The sequence below is a fragment of the Zootoca vivipara genome, chromosome 13 (genome assembly GCF_965207765.1).
Source record: "Zootoca vivipara chromosome 13, rZooViv2.hap1.1, whole genome shotgun sequence".
Classification (NCBI taxonomy): domain Eukaryota; kingdom Metazoa; phylum Chordata; class Lepidosauria; order Squamata; family Lacertidae; genus Zootoca; species Zootoca vivipara.
The window spans coordinates 20,715,646-20,740,484 of NC_142596.1; the positions used below are offsets into that span (position 1 = coordinate 20,715,646).

At 42.8% G+C, this 24,839-nt stretch overlaps 1 protein-coding gene across 2 annotated transcripts in view; it reads left to right on the forward strand.

Moving 5' to 3' along the window:
* The window catches only part of ADAMTS17 (ADAM metallopeptidase with thrombospondin type 1 motif 17), a 167,607-nt gene that overhangs the window by 85,340 nt on the left and 57,428 nt on the right, over positions 1-24,839 (forward strand). For both annotated transcript variants that reach the window (XM_035130683.3, XM_035130684.3), the window contains exons 9-15: positions 2,106-2,246; positions 3,436-3,586; positions 10,609-10,710; positions 12,805-12,950; positions 17,908-18,074; positions 19,132-19,259; positions 22,483-22,603. In XM_035130683.3, coding sequence (XP_034986574.1) covers positions 2,106-2,246; positions 3,436-3,586; positions 10,609-10,710; positions 12,805-12,950; positions 17,908-18,074; positions 19,132-19,259; positions 22,483-22,603 — 956 coding nt within the window. The remainder of the gene's footprint in view (positions 1-2,105; positions 2,247-3,435; positions 3,587-10,608; positions 10,711-12,804; positions 12,951-17,907; positions 18,075-19,131; positions 19,260-22,482; positions 22,604-24,839) is intronic.

Genomic DNA, 24,839 nt, shown 5'->3' on the forward strand with positions numbered 1-24,839 from the left:
TGGCCCCGTCCCCCAGAAAAGCCATGCATGAATTAGTTAAAACTATATAATGAAGTTGTGCCTGTGTTTGATCTCTGAGGTAGCTTCTTTGCACAGACAAGTTGTACTTCCATGCATGAGCCAGCCTGTATGTGATATAAGACACACTTTCTTTTAATTTCAAGTGTGAATGGGTGTTGAATGTAAAAAATTGCTTTAACTAAGAATGTTAATCTGATTTGATCCAACAGTCTCAACCTTGACATCTGCCCATTGTTTCTAGCTTTTCTAGCAGCTGCATATGGCTGACTTCTGACCATTTTTGCTACTCCTGCTTAGATTAACTATGAAGAGGCTTGTGCAAGAAGAGGAATGTGTGACAAGAGAAAGCAGGGATTCATTACAATATTCCCGTTTAATAGACCCTTAAAAATAAAAAAATCCACTATATTCTGTTTTAGGAAATTCCCTATGGGAATATCTAAGACTTGTTTTTCCAAAGGGGGAGAAGGATGAGTGTGTTTCATACCAAAAGCTTCAGACCTGTGATCTCTGGAAATATTTTCAAATTCTGGGATTATTTCAATGAGGAGTGAATGGGAAATTTGCTCTGTTATTTATTCATATTTGTTCATTAGTTTATTTTAAAGCAGCATGTGCTAGCTACTAGCATTGATTAACAGTCATTTTTAATTACATGCATAGCCGTGAGAATATATATGCTGACTGAATGGAGGCATCCCAACTCAAACCACAAAGGCAATTACTGACAACCCACCCGCCCCCTTCGCTTTAGCCTTTTAGGCATGAACAGATGTGAGGAAAAGACGGAGACCTTTTGTAAAGTGGCTCAGAGGAGCCGCTTTCCCAGAATTCCCTTTAGAAATAATGCAGCTCATTGGAGGCAAGGATTACATGGCCTCAACTGCAAGAGTGCTGCATTGTTAGGTGAGGTTTGTGGGCCCTTTGCTGCATTGAAAAGAACAGTTTTTCCTAAACACACAACATCTATCAAGTCACAGACCATCAGCCATTAAGAAGCAGTTTTGTTTTACATGCCTTTCACTGTAACATGGTTATTGGCTGTTATCAGATTACTCCAGACCTGTCAAGTCAGATGCAGGCCACTAACCTAACAATTGCATTAATGTCATTCCATAACTGGGCATAATTGTGGCCACAAAAACCCAGGAGCAGTGGGAAGACCATTGGACTTAGACCAGAGAGACTTGGGTTCAAATCACTGCTCAACTATGAGGTCATTTGGATGGTCTTAGGCCAGTCATTATCTCTCAGCCTGATCCTATTCACAGCTCATTTGTTGTGAGGTTACAAGGGGACAATCCCATTTACACTGTGTTGAACTCCTTGGAAGAAAGGATAGGTTGTTTCCCTGCCTGGTTTTCTTGTTGCTGTACAAGTTTTCATTTTCCATCTAGATAAATGTGCTCAGTATGATCTCACTTTCAAGTTTTTGAAGGAGGTTTTACAGCTAATTATTGTATTTAAATCTGGTGCTCCTTTAAGTACAGAGCCTTGCATTGTGTCCAGGTCTTTACACAAAGGCACCATTTGAGGCCATTGGCTTCTGTGTTCACTCCTCCATTGTACCTTGTGATTGCCAGGTATTAGCCTTGTACCCTGTGTACAGTTACTTACCTGGCTGAAACTGAAAGATTTCTTTCCATTAACCTAGCAATGACAGACAGAAATCCTCAGTTCTGCATCCTGGATCACTGATCCGAGTGACATTACTGTGCATAGGGAGCCCTGAAACAGCTAGATTCTAATCTCTGATAATGTAGAGCTGAAGGTGCATATCCTGGCAGAACTGGGACCAGAGTCAAGGTGGAATGTTGTGGCAGTTCCACAAGAATGGGAAATCTGCGAAGACGGTGCTGCCAATTGAGTGGTACCAGCATGCAAGCCAGTCTATGGGACTCTAGTGTGGTTACAGCTTGGATTATCTGGCTGAAAAACTCTTTTCCAGTACTACGAATCTGCTATCTCTTAGAAATAAACAATATATTGTTACTTTTTGAAACTGAAATTGAGAAGCTGCAACTGCAAATGGAAGTGTCCCATTCACAGTATTGGTTTACTTATTTACTTTTCTTCTCCGACAGCATGGGGATGAGCCATGATGATGACCACTTGTCCTGTGCTGGAAGATCTCACATCATGTCCGGAGAATGGGTGAAGGGGAGGAATCCCAGTGACCTATCCTGGTCTTCCTGCAGTCGTGATGACCTTGAAAAGTTTCTCAAGTAAGAATGCTGTTGTCAGCAAGCCCTTTGAATCACAAGACACCCGTCTCTTGTCTTCTCTGCAGAAATGATGAACAATTTTCAATGGTGGGTGCCAGAAGGTGGAAGCTGTCTCCTTTGAATCCTGGGTTTTGCAGACATTACTGGCAGAAGATCAGAAATGTTATGATACCCATATTTCAGCACCTTGACAGCTTCTTGACAAGAATCCCAGTTTTGCTGTCCTTTTCAAATCAAACCTTGCCAGTGTTTTGTGACAACTGAAATATGTCGGTTTGAATGAAGAATCCAGTTCTATGCTTTTGCAACGTTGCCATGAAATTAATAGAGAAACGTAACATTCATGAGTTGTTATTCTTCTTTGGGCCAAACCTGGCATAAGGGATACCATGGGTCTTAGTTCTCCCATCCCTCTCCATAACATCTAGTAGAAAACTTAGATCATGGCATCACAAAATTATGCATTTTCCCAGCTTTCACTACTGGCAGCCAAGGGACTGGAGTAGAGGTAGGAAGATATAGAATGCTATGATGTCATGAGAGAAGTTTTCTTCTAGATATTATGGAGAGGGAGAGCAGAGCTAGACACGTGATTGTCATTATTGGTGGTAGTCACATTTTTACCATTGTGCCTAGTTTGTTACTTAGAATTTCTGCCAATTTGTTCCCAATGCTGAATTTGGGGAAGGTCTGAACTGGGATCAAAGTTTACCCGAAACCCTTCATAAGATTATAACCATTTCCCCCCTTTTAGCAGCTCCATTATAATCCCTTTCTGAGACCATAATCCATCAGAACATTAATTTCATGGTTAACTCTCTGGATTTTAGCCAACGCATTTTGTCATGGGAATCTGATATTTGATATTTTTGTTTTTATTGTGATATTGATGCTGTTAATTCTGTTCTGTAGATTTTCAATACTGTATAAGCCTCCTTTAGCACTCATTATGGACCAGAATGGTTTTGTATACCTTTTTTTTTTTTTACAAATCAAATACATAGCACAGTTTCATAGCAAGCTGTCACTTAAAAAGGAGGTAATAAGTGTACATAGTAGTACACTGTTGGGAGGCATGTTTTGAAGAGGTTGCTAAATTGGAAGTCCGTTATATTGTGAAAATGCAGTCATTTGATGAAATAGAGCAATGCTCTCACAATGCCCTTCAAAATATGTCTTATATCTGCAGGTCAAAAGTTAGCACCTGTTTACTGGTAACAGACCCACGGAGCCGATATGTTGTGCGACTTCCTTACAAACTTCCAGGAATGCACTACAGTGCAGATGAGCAATGCCAGATCCTCTTTGGAACCAATGCAACTTTCTGCAAAAATATGGAGGTAAGATAACCCATTTGGGACATAAACAATCTGGGGACCGAACCATAAGGCCCCAAGCAGGGTTAAAAAAAAGTATGCCCACAGTTTTATTTATAAGGGCAAATTGTTTTGAGATGGAAGTAATAAAGAAATTTATTTTGTACATAGCATGTAATTCTGCGCCTGAGAACATGAACTCAACTGCAAAGTCAATGGCAGCTCTGTTATGGAGTTTCATCACTCCCAAGGAGGCCAGTTTGGGTGGCAAAATTTATTCTGGCCCCTGGACAGCTGTGTGGTTTACAGAGTGGCCCTTGAGAATACAGACTTTGGCCATTTCTCCTCTAGAGGTCGCACTTAGAATAGAGAGAGTAGTTCGTAATTCTTCTCTTTATTTAGGGAGGTAATTGTTTCAGTAAATGCCCCCCCTTCCCCTTAGTAAAAAATCCAGGAACTTGAAATGTGATATAAAACAGAAAATAAGAACCATTTATATTTTTTAATGTTACATAAATGAGACGTGCCAAATTAATAAAACTTTTCACTGTGTGCTGTAGCAGAGGGAATGAACTTCAAGCCTTAACTGTTCCATTTTATTTATTCTGGATCGGGAAGGCAGCTAATGCAACATGAAAACAATGAGCACAAAAAATATTTTAAAAACCTTCTTAAGTAGTGTTTTTCGGGGAATGTGGACCACCAAGCTCGCTGTTATTGAGAGACGTTCTGAATGTGTATATCTTTAAAGACCATCCCAGGAAGTGTCTGTTAAAAGAAAGGACATTCTCAATTATTTTCCCTTTGAGAAGCTGGTTGGCTTTCCTTGGCTTGAGGCCTTTATATATACATATGTATTTTGCTGCTTGGCCTACTGCAGTAGTTTTCAACCTTCAGGAAATCCTTTCTGTGCTGCCTTCTCTTGAGGAACCCCTGCACGTCAGCTGTGGAACCCTTGAGAGTTGCACAGGATTCTCTATAGGGGAGGACATTATAGTATGCCCAGTAAGTTAACTTGAGGCATTGGCCAACAGTGGCGTAGCGTGGTGTGTGTGTGTGTGTGTGAATGTGTACAGAAATTAGTTACTGTACAAAGGTAAAACCCACATCTATGGTTATGCACACTTTCCCCTCCATCTCTCCCCACCAATGGCAGGTGCCCCTGAACTGTGGCACAGAATGGAATATGGCCCTCAGGCTGAAAAAAGTTCCCCACCCCTGAACTGAAGCCAAGGGCAAAATAATATGTTGGGAGAGGTGGCATACAGCGAAATGCAAAATGGTGGTTAAGGTGGGGAGTCACTATTTTTACCTGCTGTATCCTGAGCCATGCTGTGGCCTAATATGTACAAGTATAAATCTGTATCTGATGTACTAAAGATCAAGAATGAGAGAGGGCTCTGAGAGGTAAATTATGTTGAAATCCGACTTCTTTCAAAGTAGATGTGTTAAGGGCTAGGGCTCTGTCATCCAGAATATCTACAAGAAATAAGTAGAGTAGAGGAAGAAGGCTAAAATGAGAAGTTGGTCTAAGTTGCAGAAAAGATTGGCAAACTGTTCTTTTAGCCAATATTTATCCAATAAGACAATATATGAAAAACAGAATATAAATATAAACATTTGTTACAAAAAGGAAACAAGCTTTCAATAAATCAGCCCTACTGAATTTGCTGAAATTTCGTGTGAAATCTGGTGTTAAGATAACATTCAGTAAAACAACAACAACAACAACAACAACAACGATGCATAGTTCTCTGCTTGTCCCTTATCTAGAAAGTACGGGTCCCAGACCTTGACCTTGGAGAGTCAGAGTAAAGAACAGTGTGACTCTGAGATTTCCACATGCACAACTAGTTCACTAACATAGGGATGAGCCAAATTTCATTGGAAATGAATGTTTTGACATTTTTTTTAACTGTTAGAGAATTTCAGTCCCCCCTGGAGATTATTCAGTAGAATGGCGTCCCCAATTCACCCTCTGCGAATTTGAGGCACAATTGTCCAACCAGTTTCAATATTGTGTAATATTATTTTACTATTGTTCAAGGAAATGAGGGTTATGGCCCCTACACTTTCTAATCCTCTCTTAATCCATGGCTTCCTCTCCAAGAATCCTGGGAACTGGAGTTTGTTAAGGGAGCAGAGAGTTGTTACGAGGCCCTTTACAAACTCCAGTTCCAAGGATTATCTGGGAAGAAGCCATGTCTTTTAAAGTGGAACAAAAGTGCTTTTTATGTATGTGTGGATGTGGTCTTAATGTTGAACGGAACTTTATTGTTAGTTCATGTTATAGGGTAAAAGAGGAAACCAATACTACTGAATGGAATAAAGTCATCCTGTGTGGGATTTACAAAAACCAAACTTTTAAAAATGGGTATCATTGGCGGTAGGGTGGGGGAAACATAAGCTGGATTTCTGTCTTCTGTCACACTAAGGGCAATTGCTTGAAAGGAAAATTGCAGCTCATAGAACTTACATTTTCCCCAAATTATTTGCCTCTGTACTATATCCAGTATAAATCAGGTGACTGGAGCAGAATGTTTTATATCTCTCTTTTTAAAGAATTTGCTACATTTCACTTGCTCTCATGTTCATATTTCAGTATAATGGCAAAAAGATGAACCCCTTGATCCCAGCACCAGCTGTTTCCCCCAAGATTTATAGCCTTGTTAAATAGCTAGATGCAGTGCACTTTGACCTTGTCATACTTCAGAAGTTTAACTTAAGGGGGGCATGATCATTGTGATTTGAATACTGTAAATGCTCTCTAAATGGAATACAGAAAATTCTGCTTTTCAAACTGGATCTCTAGCAAACCCTGAGATTCCTAGATACTTTATCAGGAACTCCTCAATGAGGAAACCAGCAGTACTATCCTTTTAAAGCTGTATTTAGATTGTGCTTTAAATTGTTGTGGTTAGGGATTTAATTCAAGCTGTCAGCTTTCTTGGTTTTTTTTTGTGTGTGTTTTTGTTATTGATTGAGCCCATTCCACTTCATGGCACTTCCTTTTTCATCATTTTCAAGCTCTCTTGTTGCGAACTGCCCTGAGATCTGTGGATGAAGGATGGTATACAAATATATACAATGCAGGATTGTATACACACACACACAAAAATTTAAAATTCGTGTGTGTGTGTGTTTCAAAAAAAAAAGAAATCTGCCTATGTGACCAATAATGAAGTGGTGGAGAACTGAGTTATGATCCCTTTTTATTTTAAATTTAAATTTCATATTGGAGTGCTTTGTGCCCTCCTGCACTTCTGAGATCCCTGCTTTCTGACCCTGAAGGCCTCTGCCTTCTCCTTCCTTCTGCTGCTGATGCTTCTCTCATCTTCCCTGGACCTATCATGTGCCCTAGCCTTCTTGTACGGTCTGAGCAGTTCAGTTACTGACACTTCTGCCTTCTCTCTCTTCTGTAACATTAAGGCAGCTCAATCAGTCATTTCCCACCAATATTACACATCACTTGGTATCATAGCTGCCAAGTTTTGGATTTGAAAATAAGTGACTAGTGGGGTGCCACAGGGTTCTGTCTTGGGCCCAATCTGATTCAACATCTTTATCAATGACTTGGATGATGGGCTTGAGGACATCCTGAGCAAGTTTGCAGATGACATCAAATTGGGAGGGGTGGCTAATACCCCAGAGGACAGGATCACACTTCAAAATGACCTTAACAGATTAGACAACTGGGCCAAAGCAAACAAGATGAATTTTAACAAGGAGAAATGTAAAGTACTACACTTGGGCAAAAAAAATGAAAGGCACAAATACAGGATGGGAGACACCTGGCTTGAGAGTAGTACATGTGAAAGTAGGAGTCTTGGTAGACCACAAACTTGACATGAGTCAGCAGTGTGATGCAGCAGCTAAAAAAGCCAATGCAATTATGGGCTGCATCAATAGGAGTATAGCATCTAGATCAAGGGAAGTAATAGTACCACTGTATTCTGCTCTGGTCAGACCTCACCTGGAGTACTGTGTCCAGTTCTCGGCACCACAGTTCAAAAAGGATATTGACAAGCTGGAACGTGTCCAGAAGAGGGCAACCAAAATGGTCAAAGGCCTGGAAACGATGCCTTATGAGGAACGGCTTAGGGAGCTGGGTATGTTTAGCCTGGAGAAGAGAAGGTTAAGGGGTGATATGATAGCCATGTTCAAATATATAAAAGGATGTCATATATAAGAGGGTGAAAGGTTGTTTTCTGCTGCTCCAGAGAAGCGGACACGGAGCAATGGATTCAAACTACAAGAAAGAAGATTCCACCTAAACATTAAGAAGAACTTCCTGACATTAAGAGCTGTTCGGCAGTGGAATTTGCTACCAAGGAGTGTGGTGGAGTCTCCTTCCTTGGAGGTCTTTAAACAGAGGCTTGACAGGCATATGTCAAGAATGCTTTGATGGTGTCTCCTGCTCGGCAGGGGGTTGGACTGGATGGCCCTTGTGGTCTCTTCCAACTCTACGATTCTATGATTCTATTATTCATATCATAGGCAGGGCAGAGTCAGCTGGAGGGGAGGGGCTGCGAGACAGTGAAGGAGCTGAAGGGAAAGGAACAGCTTAGCCAAGGCTGCTGCTTGCGACTCCAGCCGCTGCCTTCAGGGCCGTCTTAAGTATATCTGGTGCCATGGTGCAAAGATCCTTCCAGTGCGCCCCCCCCCCGTTTCCCAAAGTTGTAAATCTGCTAGAAAAATGCTCATTTTTGTGTCTTTTTAAAAAAATTGCCTAGCAAATTTGTTGGTCATAAAACATTGGGTACAATCAGAGGGAGCCACTACTCCCAGGCTGTGAAAAGTAGTGGAACTTGGCTATCAGACATTTTGAAAATGTGATAATTTACAGTACATTCTTGCAGCCCAATGCCAGGTTCCAGGCATTGCAGTGGGTTGGACTAGATGACCCTTGGGTCCCTTCCAACTTTACAATTCTTAATAAAATGTCCTTACAACATAATGCAATTTAGTCCCATATGATTATGCAATTATAAACAAATGAGTCCCCCCACCCTGAGAATAATGCATTCAGGTAAACTGGTTTGTGCAGATCTTTTGGGGTAAGATACTTTGGTCATAATAAAAGGCTACATGCAACTAAATCCTACTTAGGGCAGATCCTTTGAAATTAATGTTTGGATTTTTAATTCATTTCAGTGAGTCTACTCTGAGCAGGACTAGCATCCTAGGCAACTGTGTGTGTGTGTGTGTGTGTGTGTGTGTGTGTGTGAGAGAGAGAGAGAGAGAGAGAGAGAGAGAGAGAGAGAGAGAGAGAGAGAGAGAGAGAGAGAGAGATGTAAACTTACATAGGAGGAGGGCAAATGGGACAAAGCAAATCAGGAACACACAGGGGATCACTTTTTTAAAACCTTGTGGGTTCCAGGGGTTGGATCCTGAGTTCTCTTTTGTTTTTTTAGGCAGATTGTTTCGGTTGTTTTATTGCAACCCATGAACTTATAAGGCAGCCTCTTGTGGCATACTGTTTTGCAGGAAGATTAATTTGTCAGTATGCAGCAGCTTTAGAGAGAATGCCTTCAGCGAATGTTGGGGCTGGTTTTTTGTTTAAGAGAGAGGAGCTATGCTTGGTATTCCACAATACAGATCTTAACTAATTCAAAGGAAGCGTAATTGTAGTTTTGCATTGCCACACCATCCCCTGTCGAAGTTAATTCAAAGCTGCTTGTGTTTCAGTTTCTCAAGCCCTTTGCTTATTTATAGCCATCACTTTAAAAATTTGGATATTCTTAAATTCCCACATTGTATTTTACAATTCTATTTAAAGTTTGTTCTCCCTCCTTTTCCTTTCCCCCCATTAAGCCAGAGTGCCTTTTGACAATCAGCCAAACTGAAACCCATGCAAACATTTTTAAGACATTCCAGTAAGTGTAAAATGGGTTGTAATACATTTTAATAATAATAATAATATGAAAAATATTTTCTAGTAAGAGGAAAGTCTTGCAATATACAGAAGCAGTGAAACCAAACACTTAAGCTTCATATAAAACAGCAAAGTGAAAACAGTCACACTTTTTAAATACCCCAACTTACGAAAACCATAAAACACAAGGACAGCAATTAGACATGTTATTAACTTCACATGAGATTTTTGTGTGTGTCTCTGAGCAATAACAAAAGTAGAACTTCTTTGCTGGTTCATTGCCATAGTGTCGCATATTGAATGTAAATGGACTGTGAAAAAAGAGTCTATGAATTGAAACTGGAGACACTATATGTACTTTTCCTTGTTTATTGTTTGTTTTGTATCACAAAAAATCTTTAAGAAAAATTAAATTAAAAACACACATACATACACAAGACCCCCAGTTCTGTTGATGCTTTAGAGGTCATCCCAAATTGTCCTGGTGAGGTTCTCTGAGGATCTTTTTAAGGCACATTTGGAATTCAACAAATTGTGTGATGTGGTTCTCCAGCCAAACAATGCATACGGTATATTAGAGGGAAATGTGCATAGACATACACACATTATTGAAAATAGCATACGTACCAACATGTGTATATTAATCAAAGCTGCATACAAAAAGGGAAGGTAAAAAGTTAAAGGTAAAGGACCCGTGAATGGTTAAATCCAGTCAAAGGCGACTATGGGGTTGTGGCACTCATCTTGCAATAAAGGCAAAGAGGGGGGGAAACTGGTGCAGATTATGAGCAGAGAAGAGAGGTGTTGCAGAGATCGGGAAGTCTCAAGCTCCCATATTGATCTAAAATAAGCAGCTAGATTGTTTACCAAAAGCATCTACTTTATTTCTTTGGGGAATGAGGAAGAGAAAGAGAAGAGGGGGATATGGTAGAAATAAAAAGTACAGTATCACATTTCCCCCAGTCAAGTGTGTGTGTGTGTGGATGCAGATTTCCAGCCCAGGTGGTTAGTGCTGAAAACATAACAGTGTTGTTCTTTGAAAATATCACTTTGCTTAAAAATGAAGCCAATCAGATACTTCTGGATTCACATGAGAGACATTCTCCCTCACAAACAATAGCTGATATCTCCGGAAAAAAAGGACAAAATGCCTTTGCTTTTATGTTGGCAGCATTTGATGTGTGCTGGTCTCTGGTGCCTTGTGGAAGGAGATGCATCTTGCAAAACCAAATTGGACCCTCCTCTGGATGGCACAGAATGCGGAGCAGACAAGGTAACCCCCCTAAGGGAGAATTCAGGCCTGGTCTTTTTATTTATTTGCTGTGTCTCTATGCTGCCTGATAGCAAATTTTTCTAGCCAGTCGACAGTATCAGTTTTCTAAGAGTTGCCCTCCCACTTGCTTTTCAAGACCGTTTTCTACTCAGATAATGTTTTTGCATGTTTTCCTAAGGAATCGTTGTGTGGGGTGTGCATTAATTACATTATGGCAAAGAGTTAGTGAGCCTCAATACAGTAGACCAGAAACTTACGTGGGGGTTACGTTCTGGGGGGGTTGTGCGCAAAGGCAAAATTATGCAGTCAGGAAGACACATACACCCTGAAATTGACAACCCTTTCCCTACCTGTTTAATGCTGGTGCACTGAGCAGGTAAGATCTTGGGAGCCTCACAAAGCCTTCCAGAGTCCTCGTGCTACTCTCCTAGAGGCTGGGAAGCGCAAGGCAGAGGGCTTAGAAATTTCCACAGCAGGAAAGCCTAGCACAGAAATATATTTTTAAGTCGTTTGCCTTGCTTCCCAGGCTCTGGGAAGGTTGTACAAGTGCTCTGGATGCTGTTGTGAAATCTCACAAAGCCCCTTCTGATGGCTTTTTTCAGGTCTCCCATCATTCATTCATTCATTCGCAAAGTGTGCAAGGCTATGATCGTGTAAGTTAACTGCAGGTAGTTTGGGGCCTACTGTACTCTTACTATTGGCAGTATCAGTATCTGATACTGGTTTCTTATTATTTTAGAGAAGAATGCTCTAAGCAGCAGACTACAGGCTTCCAGATAAGTCCCCCCCCCCCGAAACATAGCTGCCAAGTCTCCCGTTTTCCCTGGGAAATCCCCGTTTTTCCAGCTGTTCCTAGCTGAAAAAATGATTTTTTTTGTTTTTCCCCAGTTAATTCTGATGCGGTGGCCATTTTGGGACTGGGCGGAGCATGCTCAGAAGCGACTTTTGATGCTGCTCTGCCCGGTTCCAAAATTGCTGCAGTGCGAGTTCTGGTGCGACGGCCATTTTGGAACTGGGCAAAGCAGCATCAAAAGTCACTTCTGAGCATGCTCCGCCCAGTTCCAAAATGGCGGCAGCGCTACTTCCGGTCTGCTATTTCCGGCCCGGTCCCTTATTTCTCTGACAGCAACTTGGCAGGTATGCCCCAAAAAATCTTCCTCAGAGTTCTCTTACTTCTCCAATAAGCAGAGCATGCTTGAGTCTCGGAACAGATAAATCAACCAGGCTGTCTGTCTCTTTGTTAGAGCCTGCCCCAGCCAGCCCACATGGTGCTCCAAACAATTTTCCTTGCTTACACCATCCAAACTGAAATCCTACATCCCATAAACCCCTTTGTCTCTGCTCACTAACACCCAGCTGGAGTGTTGGTCCCATCCATCTTCCTCTGGCATATTTCTCAGGATGATTGCTTTATTACTGTATTAGGCTGCCTATCAGTATGGGTTTTTTTTTTACTATGTTTTTTACTATGTTGTTATCATTGATGTTCTGTGATGTCTTTTTAACATTGTACACCCCCCTGGGATCTTTTGATAAAGGGCGGGAAAATATAAATTGAATAAATAATAATACTATCACCTCAAAAGTGTTTCAAGGCTCTGATTGCAGTTTTTACAACTGCTTTTACATCAGCCATTAAGGGTCCTTTAAGTTGCGCCCAGGCAAGGACAAAAGATAGTCAAAACGACACCGGGGGTTCAGTTTCAGAGAAAGAGTTTTAATCTCTATATAGAGAGACTCCTGATGACAAGAGTAAAGAAACATTTATCTCCAATATTTATTTACCTAATTCCAAGAGGATATTGCGACCGCAAGGGTCCAGAACTATGGGCACACACTCCAACCATGAAGTTCATTGAGTGACTTTGTGCCGGTCACCATCTCTCAGGGTTGATATGGAGATAAAAAGATGAGAAGCACCTTGAGTTGCCTGTGGTAATGGCTGGTATATACCTGTAATTTCTCTTTATTTCAGCTTAACAAGTGCTTCCGCTTGTGCTTAACTGCATCCTTGTAGCCATTCCCTTATTTGTTTCAAAGCACCTGTGGCGTTCAAGCCACTGGCCACGCTATTTAACCCCTGTTCCATTCCAGTGGTGCCGAACTGGGGAGTGTGTCAGCAAAACTCCCATCCCCGAACATGTAGATGGAGACTGGAGCATGTGGAGCCAGTGGAGCATGTGCAGCAGGACGTGTGGGACCGGTGCCAGATTCAGACAACGCAAATGTGACAATCCACCGTAAGTTGCCTCATTCCAAGGAGACATTAAAGCCTGAAGGAATCTTACATAACCTAGGACGCTGCCTTATGCTGAGTCAGACTGTTGGTCCATCTAGCTTAGTATAGTCTACCCTGACTGGCAGCAGCTCTCCAGGGTATCAGCTAGGGTTATCTTCTAGTAGTACCTGGAGATGCCTGGAATTGGACCTAAGGTCTTCTGCGTGCAAAACAGATGCTCTGGCTGAACCAAACCAGGGTTGGACCGTGCCTTGACACGACACAAGACCTTCTGGTCCTGTATGCCTCCTTGAGTTTCACAGAAAAGCTGTGGTATACAAATGTATTAAATAAAGTAGGCTGTGGAAGAGGCCAAAAGATACAGCCGTTACTTCAGCAGACTCCTTTGTAGCTTGGTCTGCTTTCCTTGCCATTTCCTCATTTCTTTTGTGCATAAGCTAACTCTCCAGTACACATCACTCAAAGCTGCAGCATTGCTCAAGGCCCAATACTATGAAAAATCACAGAAATTACCATGCTGTGTGCCAATCTCATCTATAGTTGCCTAGATAGTACACGCTATGTGGATATCTGGGGTCAACAAAATCTGCTTGAGCGGACTAGAAATGTAATGTGTGCATCAACTTCAGTAAAACCAAATCTCTCCGGTGCCTCTTACTTTAATGCACCAGATTTTTGCGCTGATTTTTCACATTCTTTTGCTCATGTAAGTTCTTGGCTCGTAAATGGCACACGATCCTGTTTCACTCTCTCTCTCTCTATAGATTCACTTTATATTCCTGTCTGCATTCTTTGTTCTTCGGCAGCTGGTTTATTTGCTGTCCAAAACTATTGGTTGAGGATTTAAAAAATACTTCGTTTGGGGAATTCAGTAATGGTGGTGGTGTTCTCTGCCAGGGATGGAGGAGAAAATTGATTTTGTCCATCTTCCAAAACAATATGCAAATCAAAACCCAGCCATCCCACTTTCCTGAATTTCCCCCGAAAATTCTTACTTTTTAAAATGAATTTTGCACTGCTGTTCTCCAGCCATGCAAAGAGTACAAAAATGCATATACTGGGTAAATGTGCATGCCTAAGGGAAAATAACATACAAAAAATGTGTTATATTAAGAAAAAGTGCTTTGCAAAAATGTGTATATTAGGAGAAATTTACACTCAAATGTTGATGAATTTTGAGGGGGGTTCTTTTTTAAATTACTTGCATAAAGGGACCGGGGGGTGGGGTGTAAAATGACATGTGTCTCTTCTGATCCCGGAATTAACATGTGTCACAGTGGCCGGAGCGGGCTACTTCAGAGTAACGACTCTACACAGCTCTGCATTTTATTCTTTTATTGGTGCTGCGTATTTACAGTGCTGAAGTCATTGCTATTTACACGGAGCTATGTGTTCAGTCGGGTTCAGAACCTCCGAATGGCTTTTGGCGCGTCTTTCTCCAACACAAAAGCCTGGGTAGACCCATCCTCTTTCCTCTCCTCTTTCTGCGTAATTCCGGAGTTGGGGGGATGGGTCTCCCCCCCTTATTTGCCCCTTCCTGTCCCACCTGGGACCCTGGCTCCTCTACCTTGCCTGAGCCTCGGACACGACTTCCTGCTTCCCCACTGGAATCGGAACTCTCTCTGCTTCCCCCTGTGCTCGGGGATGGGCTTGAACTCAGGAGGGGAGGGACTTCGCGATATCCCCTGTCCCTCACAACATGGATGTCTGTGGCAGGGAAACCTGTGCGTCTAGGCCTCTCTGAGTCCCGGAGCCCTCCATTATCAGGGTTCCGGGAGCCAGAGAAAATGAACATAAGAAGAGCCCTAGTGGATCATACCAAAGGCCCAACTAGTCCAGCATCCTGTTCTCACAGTGACCATCCAGATGCCTATAGCAAGCCCACCAGAATGACCTGAGCGCAACAGCACTCCCCCCCCCCCTTTTGTTTCCAAGTAAAGGGAATGTGCAGAAGCTGGGACAGGGCTGGGGGAAACCCTGAGTCATCTGCCAGGGGCAGAGGTGAGACTTCACAGCCCTTTCCTCCCCACATCGCTCCTTCACGTGAATAACGTCTGAGTGATTTGGTGGCAAAGGTGGGATAGGAATCCTGGGTTTGCTAGCTCACAGTTCAGCATCTTGGCTACCATGCTGCTACTAGTCTCAAGAGTTTTGCCCTCCTTCCTTCCTTTGCCATTGATGCATTTTCATTTCTAACAGGTATTTGACTCCTTTTCAAAAAAAGAGCATAGGCACACATTAAGTTGGCTTGCAACAGGTCCGGCTATTCATCCATCTAGCTCAGTATTACCTGTTCTAACTAACCATAGCAGGCAACCTCTGGCCCATGGGCTGGATGCAACCCACGGAGGCCGTTTATCCGGCCCATGAGCTGCCCGGTCACCGAGCCGCCCGCTCGGCATGTTCCCGCACCACACCACGCTAAACCGGCGGCACGCGGCGCGGGGACTCGCTGAGTGGTGCCGAAAATGGCACATGCAGATGCCAGAAACAGCGTCTGGGCATGCCCATACACCAGAAATCGCTTCTGCGCATGTCCAGGCATGCACAGAAGCGATTTACGGTGCCGCGCTGCCCATGCCCAGAAGCTGGAAATCGCTTCTGCGCATGTCCGAGCATGCACAGAAGCGATTTCCGGCACTCTGGAAATGGGCAGCGCAGCACTGGAAATTGCTTCTGCACAAGTGCGGAGCGTGTCCGGCCCACAGACCAGCGTCAGTGGTGATGATCCAGCCCATGGCCGGAAAACGTTGCCAACGCCTGCTCTAGGGCCTCAGGCAGGGGAGGGTGTTCATGTCACTTGCAAGCTGATCCTACCTGGTCTCCATGCTGGGCAGGGGAAAGCCCCCCCCCCCTCCAAAATCGCAGGGAGTTGCTGCTAATCAGAGTAAATTCTGGACTAGATGGAGCCATGGTCTGACTCAATGCCATAAGGTGACTTCCTGTGTTCTTATTCTTTTAACTAGAGATGCCAGAAACGGAGCCTGGGGCTGGGACCTTCTGCGTTCATAGCAGATGCTCTGTCACTGAGCTGTGGCCCTTCCCCAACTTCATTGATTAAACACGTGTGTGTTTGTGGTGTGTGTGTGTTTGGTAGTGGCACGGTTCTTCACAAAAGACACTCTATTCCTGGCATGGTGACGCAGATGAGTTCCAGCTGCAGATTGGAATCTTTTATGGAAATTCTGCCTGGCCAAGGAGGATTTAGGAATTGGATGTTTTAGGCCTTATTTAGATAACGAGGATTAGATCCCGGGAGCTTTAGCATGAGCTTCTCCCACGTGTAGCATCTGAGACAGGAAAGCATTCGGGTTTGGATTTTATTCAGCGGATTCTATTAACAAGGTAACTTGTGTATACAGAGATCATGTTCCCCACCCATACTGTGCAACCATTTTGCATGCTAGAACTCAGCAGCTGTGTTAAATGTAAAGAGCTTTAGAAATCAATGGGGGTGGTAAGAGGATGTTATAAATGACAGTCCAGTGTGGTGAGTTTTGAGTTAAGGAGGGCCAGTAGCTGAGTGCTGGATCATATGCTCTGCATGCAGAAGGTCCCAGGGTCAATTCCTAGCATCTGGTTGAAGAACCTTTTGGCTGGAAAGGACCATTGCCTCAGATATTGGACTGCTGCTACCCATTGAAGTAGATCCTCCACCTCCAGACCACTTGAAAAATTCTAAGGAACTTAATGGATTACATAATAAACGTTTTTGTTCTGTAAACCGAAGCACATGCATAACTCTTAATAACCGTAGTCTTTCTTTCGAATGCAAGGGATTTGCTTGTTTTCATGAGCAAAGTCATGTGAAGTCAACTTCACATAAAGTTGTTTATGTGAAAAAAGCTTTACTCCTGGGACAGGTTCAGCATTTATCCCACTTCTGTATTTAGACTTGAAGGTGATAAGAAATGAAGAGCCCAAGTCTTTCACCGACAGCATACTATGAAAATGATGTGCACTGTTTGTTAGCTTGTTTGATAAGCCAGCCCTGTTCAAAACAGCCTGTTTCCATCATCAGGAAAAAAAGTAAATAAATAATGGCCAGGGCCAAGTACAGATATTCTCAATTGTTCTCCATCCTTACATCTGATTGAAGCTTGTAGTCCACAGGCCAATGCTTGAAAGTCACTGCAGTAGAGAGTAGTGGGCTCGATGGGCTCTTGTTCTGTCTCCCCATCTGGCAGCCCCATCAGGGTTACAGTGCCGTAGTCAGCAAAAAAAGTACCTTTTAGAGAGGAATGAGGACTAGTGGTTTTGTTGGTTAACCTTCACCTCCCAGTTAACTGGCCAGAAAATTCTGCTGACACAAATGCTGCTTATTTCATGGCAATGTTTTAAAAAATAATAATGATTTTAGTGGTTGGGATTAAGAGTGGTTAGAGTCCTGTTGGATTCTAACAAGGGTGCATATGGTCCATTATTCTGTTTACAACAGGTCTTGCAGATACTACTGGGAAGCCAGAAGCAGGGATTAAAGGTGATGCAGGTTTCCTGTTGTTTGCTCCCCAAAGCTGATTTTAAAAGGCATACTTCCTCTGGGAATGGATGTTCCATTTCCCTATCATGATTAATATTTGGTAGACCTCACACGGGAAGTTGTCTTTCACAAGCCTTACTTTTTTCTCCCTTTGAGAGCTCATCTAGTCTTAGCACAACTCAAATTGCTAAAATTCTGCTCAGACAGACATGTGTGCTTCCAAGGTCTACAGTACATTCTCCCTTTGCTAGGTTAAACACACACACACACACACACACACACACACACACACACACACACACACGTATTACTTCAAATATGACAAAACAGCCCTCCTGCATGTGGGGCCCCTCTGGTTCATTCTGCTGGGTGCGACCCTGTAGTTCCATCTCAGAGTCCTACGCTGACAACAGTATTGCATTTATGATCCATTAGCTGTCTCCTGCTAATGGCTACCCATGTGTTTATTCACTAACAGCCCTGGACCCGGAGGCAAAAACTGCCGTGGCACGAGTGTCGAACACACAGTTTGTGAAAACTTGCCCTGCCCCAAAGGGGTGCCCACATTCCGAGACCAGCAGTGCCAGACTCATGAGAGGTACACCAACAAGAAGAAAAGCCTTTGGACTGCTGTCATCATGGATGGTACATTTCTGTACGCTTGTACATTATTTCCCCCTGCCTCCCACCCTTCAGTACAGTTTTTTATTTTTATGGTTTTGTTTATGTATTATTTTAAACTTATTAACATGGAGTCACTGAGTGATATACACATATGTGTGGCAATTCATTTAGAATATGTACTGTGCTGGCTTTTCAATGACCAAATAGGCCAGTACTGTTGTTTTGGTGGTGATAGTTTAGATAATATAACTTGCTGATTTATATTTATTTTATTGTCTGCCTATAAGATTTCTTGCCCACCTTTCATCATAAAGTTTCAGGGCAGTTACATCTAGTTACATAAACAGATGCAACTGTTATAATTAAAAAACAAATTAAACCTGCTGTTGCACTGCATTTTGTTCTACGATGTTCCGTGAGATTGTTGGGGGCCAAGCATTCGGAATTGCATTGCCTGTGGGTTTGGTATCCATGTTTATCTAAATTAATACAAGTAAATTTACATCTTTTACCATACGAAATAGTGGTTTGTATCCAAAGTAGCACTATTTGCTGGCATAATGATTTTTGCTTGTGCAGTGGAACATCTTTCCACTCCCCCCCCCCGCCCACTTTGGCCCCCTAGATCTGAAGAGAAGGGAAGGAAGCATACCTGCCGAGTTGCTGTCGGAGAAATAAGGGACCGGGCGGAAGTAGCAGACCGGAAGTAGCGCTGCCGCCATTTTGGAACTGGGCAGAGCAGCATCAAAAGTCGCATCTGAGCCTGCTCCGCCCAGTTCAAAAATGGCCGCAGCGCCAGAATAAACCAGGGGAAAACAAAAAATTCTGTTTTTTCAGCTACGAACAGCTGGAAAAACGGGGATTTCCCGGGGAATACGGGAGACTTGGCAGCTATGGAAGGAAGTCCCATTGCACAAGGATAAATTCTTGCACTGACAGTTCGCATTAATTGAATACCATCTTATCTGTTGCATATCATATACATGTCCCAATAATTTTCAAGTGCTTCGTGTACATGAGATGGTTAAAGTCAATTTTCTTGCCTGGTGTTTTTTTTTTGTGTGTGTGTGTGTTTCAGATAAGCCCTGTGAACTTTATTGCTCCCTGTTTGGAAAGGATTCCCCTGTGTTGGTGTCTGACAGGGTAGTCGACGGTACACCATGCGGGCCTTACGAGACTGACCTCTGCGTTCATGGCAAGTGCCAGGTGGAGTAACTTTTTTGTTATTCTCTCTAAGCAATAATATTTGCCTTGTGCATGACTTAACTATGGAAGATGATAATAATGAGGATGATATGTTAAGCTTCAGCAAAGGCATGTCTGTTGGGAAAGGCTAGCAGGTAGTATAAAATGTGTTCAGGGAATTACTGGAACTGTGACTGTGCTTAGCTGTGATTACATCCTCTTGCCATAGGGCCTCGGTTTTCGGGCCGAGAACTGTTTATTTGAAAATACCCCCACATGAAAATTATGTCCCTGGGTCATATCTTCCTGCTGCAGTGAGAATTCTTGAAAGCTAGAAGAAATGTGAATTCCCAGAGATGGCGCAGTCTTTTTAAATGCAGGATATGAAGATGTTTTCATATTGAACCAAAGTTTACCTGAGCATGTATATGCAAAGCTAGGTTTCTATGCTAAGCATTGTTTATTTCATTTCATTTCATTTATCTCACAAGATTTATATACCACTTACAACCTCAACATGTTTTTCAACAAGAATAAAACAATTAAATTCTTGGTAATAAAACAACAACAACCAGTGAAAACCAACTATTTAGAACATAAAAAAGTGTGCGTGTTGCCACCCTAAAAGTCTGTTTTGTTTTGTTTTTTACAAATGCATTGAAGTATTATGTTGCACCTGTAACAGTGCCGGTTCTATAGATTGAAGCAGCCAAGTGGGCGTGTATGGGGTAAGGCAGGCACCCCCAAACTTCGGCCCTCCAGATGTTTTGGACTACAATTCCCATCTTCCCCGACCACTGGTCCTGTTAGCTAGGGATCATGGGAGTTGTAGGCCAAAACATCTGGAGGGCCGCAATTTGGGGGTGCCTGGGGTAAGGCAATCTCCCAAGTAAGCAGGTCCAAAGGCAACGTTTCTCAAACTTGGGTCTCCAGCTGTTGTTGTACAACAACTCCCATCATCCCTGACCACTGGTTCCTGCTAGCTAGGGATGATGGAAGTTGTAGTCCAACAACCGCTGAGAACCCAAATTTAAAGGCTTTATATACTAATAGCAACACCTTGAATTTGGACCGGTAGCACTTTGGCAACCAGTGCAGGTCTCTGAGCAGAGGTGTTATATGCTGGTAGGGTTTCACTTCTGTCAGCAATTGTACTGTAGCATTCTGCACAAACTATAGCTTCCAGATCAAGCACAAGGGAAACCCCAAATGGAGCGCATTGCAGTAACCCAATATTGCATGATGATGTGCACTTGGTATATTAGACTTGAACAGCTGGAGGAGGTTAAGTGATGTTCTTCAAGGGTATTTGCCCAAGAGCTCAAGCGTCTTCTGGAGGACTTCTAGTGCATCCTCTGGTTTCTTTGGATTCTTGTGGCTGACAACTTGGCCAACTCCTAGGTATACCCCAACCTTCTCAAACACCGTTTCCTAACATCTGATTTATTGACACAATTTGGGGTGTTGTTTTTAATCTGTAAAGCCCTCAGTGACCTGGATGTAGGCTATTTGGAGCTCATTGTAAAACTACCCTAAGTATTTACCCCAAGTAAATAAAACACAATTGCCTGCATTTCTTGAACACAGGCGTGTGTGTGTGTGTGTGCGCACACACACACACACACACACACACACTTTCTTTTAATAGGCATGAGCATTTTCTTCTTGATTCAACTGTTTCCACCACTGATCATTATTCTCTACTTTATACAATAATTCTCTCTTTGTAACATCCCAGCTGGTTGCTGAATTCAATAATAGCATCTTTAAATACTCTAAAGTTCTATGTGAGTGTTGGAAAATATCCAAAAACAAGAATGATTTGAGAATTGTGTTAGAATAGCTATGTTTATTAAGAGCACCTCGAGCTTCCCCTCACCCCAAGTTCTGGAAACTTGCCCCTTGTACAGTATTCTTTTTTCTTTTCTTTTTTACTTGCAAAATGTAAGCCCTTTCCCAATGGAGTTTAAAAGTTTCTGAAAAGAAGGGATTTAACAACATCTAAATTTCTGTAACAGCCATCACAGATGTTTTGCAAAAGGCAGTCACCCAATATTGTAAGGCAGTACTCCCAAGACAACAGCTAAATGGCCCTGACGTACGTGGGAGCCAAAAGACACGTAGGATGAAGTCCAAATCCCTGACCAGCAGTGGCAGGGTTTAATGGAGTATAGTAGCCACTGCCGCATCCACAGCCCTGCGACCCGTGCCAGGTAGGGGAGGGCGTGGGGGGGAAATGTAGTTCCATTACACCTGCACTGGAGTCTAATGATGGAGGAGAAATTTGATGCAGTTTGCATTTAAAGGCAAAGCTGCCTAATTTATACTTCCCAAAACAAGCACAGTCATTTTTTGAAATTCTACAAAATATGCAATGCAGTTCTCCATGTGTACATAAATGCATATGCAGTCATACCTCATCTTACGGCTGCTTCAGGTTACGTGTTTTTGGGTTGTGGACCACAGGAAACCCGGAAGTACCAGAAAGGGTTACTTCCAGGTTTCGCCGCTCGCACATGTGCAGAAGCGTTAAATTGCGCTTTGCACATGCGCAGAAGCGCTAAATGGCGCCTGCGTAGGCGTGGCGCTTCAGGATGCAAACACTGCGGGTTGTGGGCGTGCCTCCATCACAGATTACGTCCACTGTACTAGGGTAAATTGTGTGTGTAAATGCATATCATAGTGAAAATAACATACAAACATTCATATCAGAGGGGATTTTTTTTTTCTTACCGTGAATTTCAGTTTACAGATGGGGGGAATGACATTCCTGATAGTTATGACTCCCCTTTCTGGAGACAGGCAGGGTCTTCAGATTCTTGTGTCCTCTTCAGGGGGAGGAGTCTCTCCAGATTGAGTGGCAGGTGCTTAAGCAGAACCCACAGGAACTTATCACAAGGAAGGAAAACACTCATACACACCGTAAGACATTAGGCAAAAACACAAAACTAACTCTCCAAAAGTCCTCCCTATACCCAACTGCAATCAATCACAACCTCCACCTAGGGTTGACAAATGCTGAAGTGGATCAGGCCAGAGGAGGGCAGGATGTTGGCAAGAGTCTCATTGATTTTTTTTTAATAGATCCATTTTGCAGTTTCCCTTTCTAACAGCAACTTTGGCCCTACCCAACAACACCTCTTCTAACGCCCAGTTTTCTCTTTGCAATCCTGTGCTTAATCAAAACAGACCCCTTTGCAAATATTTTCCATCAAAATAATGAAGAACCTCTTGTTATCATTAGAAAATTGGCTGTGATGGGATCATCGGATCAGCTGCCAAAGAAGATCGTTGCGGCATCTGCAATGGAGATGGCAAAACCTGCAAAGTGGTGAAAGGAGACTTCAACCATACTAAAGGGATGGGTGAGTAGATACTGGGCAGTCTCAATAGCTTGGCATGGGAGAAGTGAAATGCAAAAAAGTCTGTGCTTGCAGAAGTTAAGGCATGTGCTTCATTTTGAGTGCAAAGTTAAGAAATTCAACTTGTTAACAGCAATGTGATACTCAGCTTGATACAGGGATTGACTGAAGTCACTCAATTTTGATTCAAACTTTGTGGTTTCAAGACACTCTGCCCCAAAGATCTTTATTTCCCAAGGCCTTGCACTTTCAGATTTCAGAAGGATAGCTTTGAATCTACTGGTCCTTATTGTTCCCTGTGTGCTACCGGTACCATCTTGTTTTACAATGAACAGATGCATAGTCCAAAGCTCATGCAGATCAAGAGTGAAGACAAGTAGCAGACAAGGCATGCTGTGAACTACCATTTAGAATAAATGTGTGTGCCTGCCTTACCACTGTCCTATAAACTTGTGGTGTTCTGATTTTCAGCCCTTGGGTGGCCATGTGTCCTACTTTACAGATGACAGTCCTCCATCTTCTAAAGGATTTCCAGAGGATAGTCCTTCACTTCAATGTGCCTTCTGTTTGGTTCAAGATAAAGAACCATAAGAAAGGAAAGCAGAGGCCTTGAAATTGCCCAGCAACAGCTGGCAGGCCAGGCATAAAACTCACTTGGTCAGTCTTTTCCACTATGGTGAGACGTATTGTATTTCTATGTTGATTATAATAACTATGGCTAAAACAGCATGTACATGTTTTATGCAAATCTATGTGCTCTTTTTTGGCAATACTCTACCCCCATTTTCATTGACTCAATCATTTTGATAGGTTGGTGCACAAGGAACAATCTTGGCTAGGGGTTTCAAAGAATTCCTAGAAATTGTTATGGGTTGTTGATTTATTATGTTAATATTTTGGCTTTATTATTGCTGTTGTTAGGAACAGTGTATGTGAAACATGTTATTGAATACTGAATGATATTTTCTGTTTTATTAACTGTTTTGGATCCCCTTTGGGAGGGGGGAATAAAGTAAGGGTACAGTTCTTTAAAATAATAAAACAATTTACAAAAATGTCTGAGATCCATTCTCTTGTGCAGTTCCCATTCATTTCAACAAAGCTCCTCTGGGGTTAACCGTTAAGAGTTGCAGTGTTTGGCATAATCCTAACTTGGGGCATCTGCCATGGCTACTAATATCTCCAAGGTGGGCCAAGGACAGACTGTGAAATAGCATATCAGAATTTTATTTATTTATTTAGGCTAGCTATGAATCACCTTTCCTTTAAAAAGAGCTCAGGGCAATGCGCGACAAGCAAAAATTTAAAATGCAATTGAATATTAGTTCAAGTAGAAGTTCTACAAGTAGAACTGGTTATAACACTGCATGAAGCTGCATTGGAAATAACCAAGTTTGTGGTGGAAGCCAGGTGTGTGTGTGTGTGTGTGTGTGTGTGTGTGTGTGTGTGTGTGAACCATTTCACCAGTTCAGGTAGTATCTACATTCTTGAAGGATGGCAGCATCATCCTTCCTTTTTATTCTTGAAAAAATTAATGCCATAATCCACGAGGACAATGATCGGTGGCAGTGATGGGGGGGGGGCTCTGGTGCTGTGATTAAAGGTGGTGGCAGCTAGAACTGTTTAATATTTTTCTGCTCTTAATTACCACTTACCGTCTTGACGGTGAGTAGCGGTTGCAGCTTGACGTGACGCTTCCTCTTTCATGCAGACATGCAGCGCTATTTTAGAATGGCCACTGCAGAGGCTCACAAGTTCTCACCAAACCCCTCCTTAAAATGAGCCAATCCATGGGTGGCCCGGGGGGGGGCATGGCCATCTACTTAGCCCAGCCAACCACTCAGCACAGCATCCAGTCAGCCGGGAGCACCACCCACTCTTCCCCTCCCTTCATTAATAGTTGTTTACTGCTCTAACCATTTCTTTTCAGCTAGCCGGGCTTTGCTGTAGCCTTGTGATGGTTGCTGTTTTCGGAGCCAGGAAGGAATTTTCCTTGCTCTGCAGGTTTCGCCATCCCCATATCACTAGTCACAACTTTGGCGTTTTAGGCCTTGGGCGGAATCATGTAGTCTTTCATCTAATCGGGGTGTGGTGAGGTGGTGATTCACCCACCCCTATTCCTTGTGGTGATGTTAACAGGGTACCCCGTTAGAGGGGTCTGGAGGGAAGTGTCTGCCCAAAGAGCCAACTGCATAGGGCTAGCAGGCCATAGAGCTTCCCTTGGCGCTTGGGGGCCATC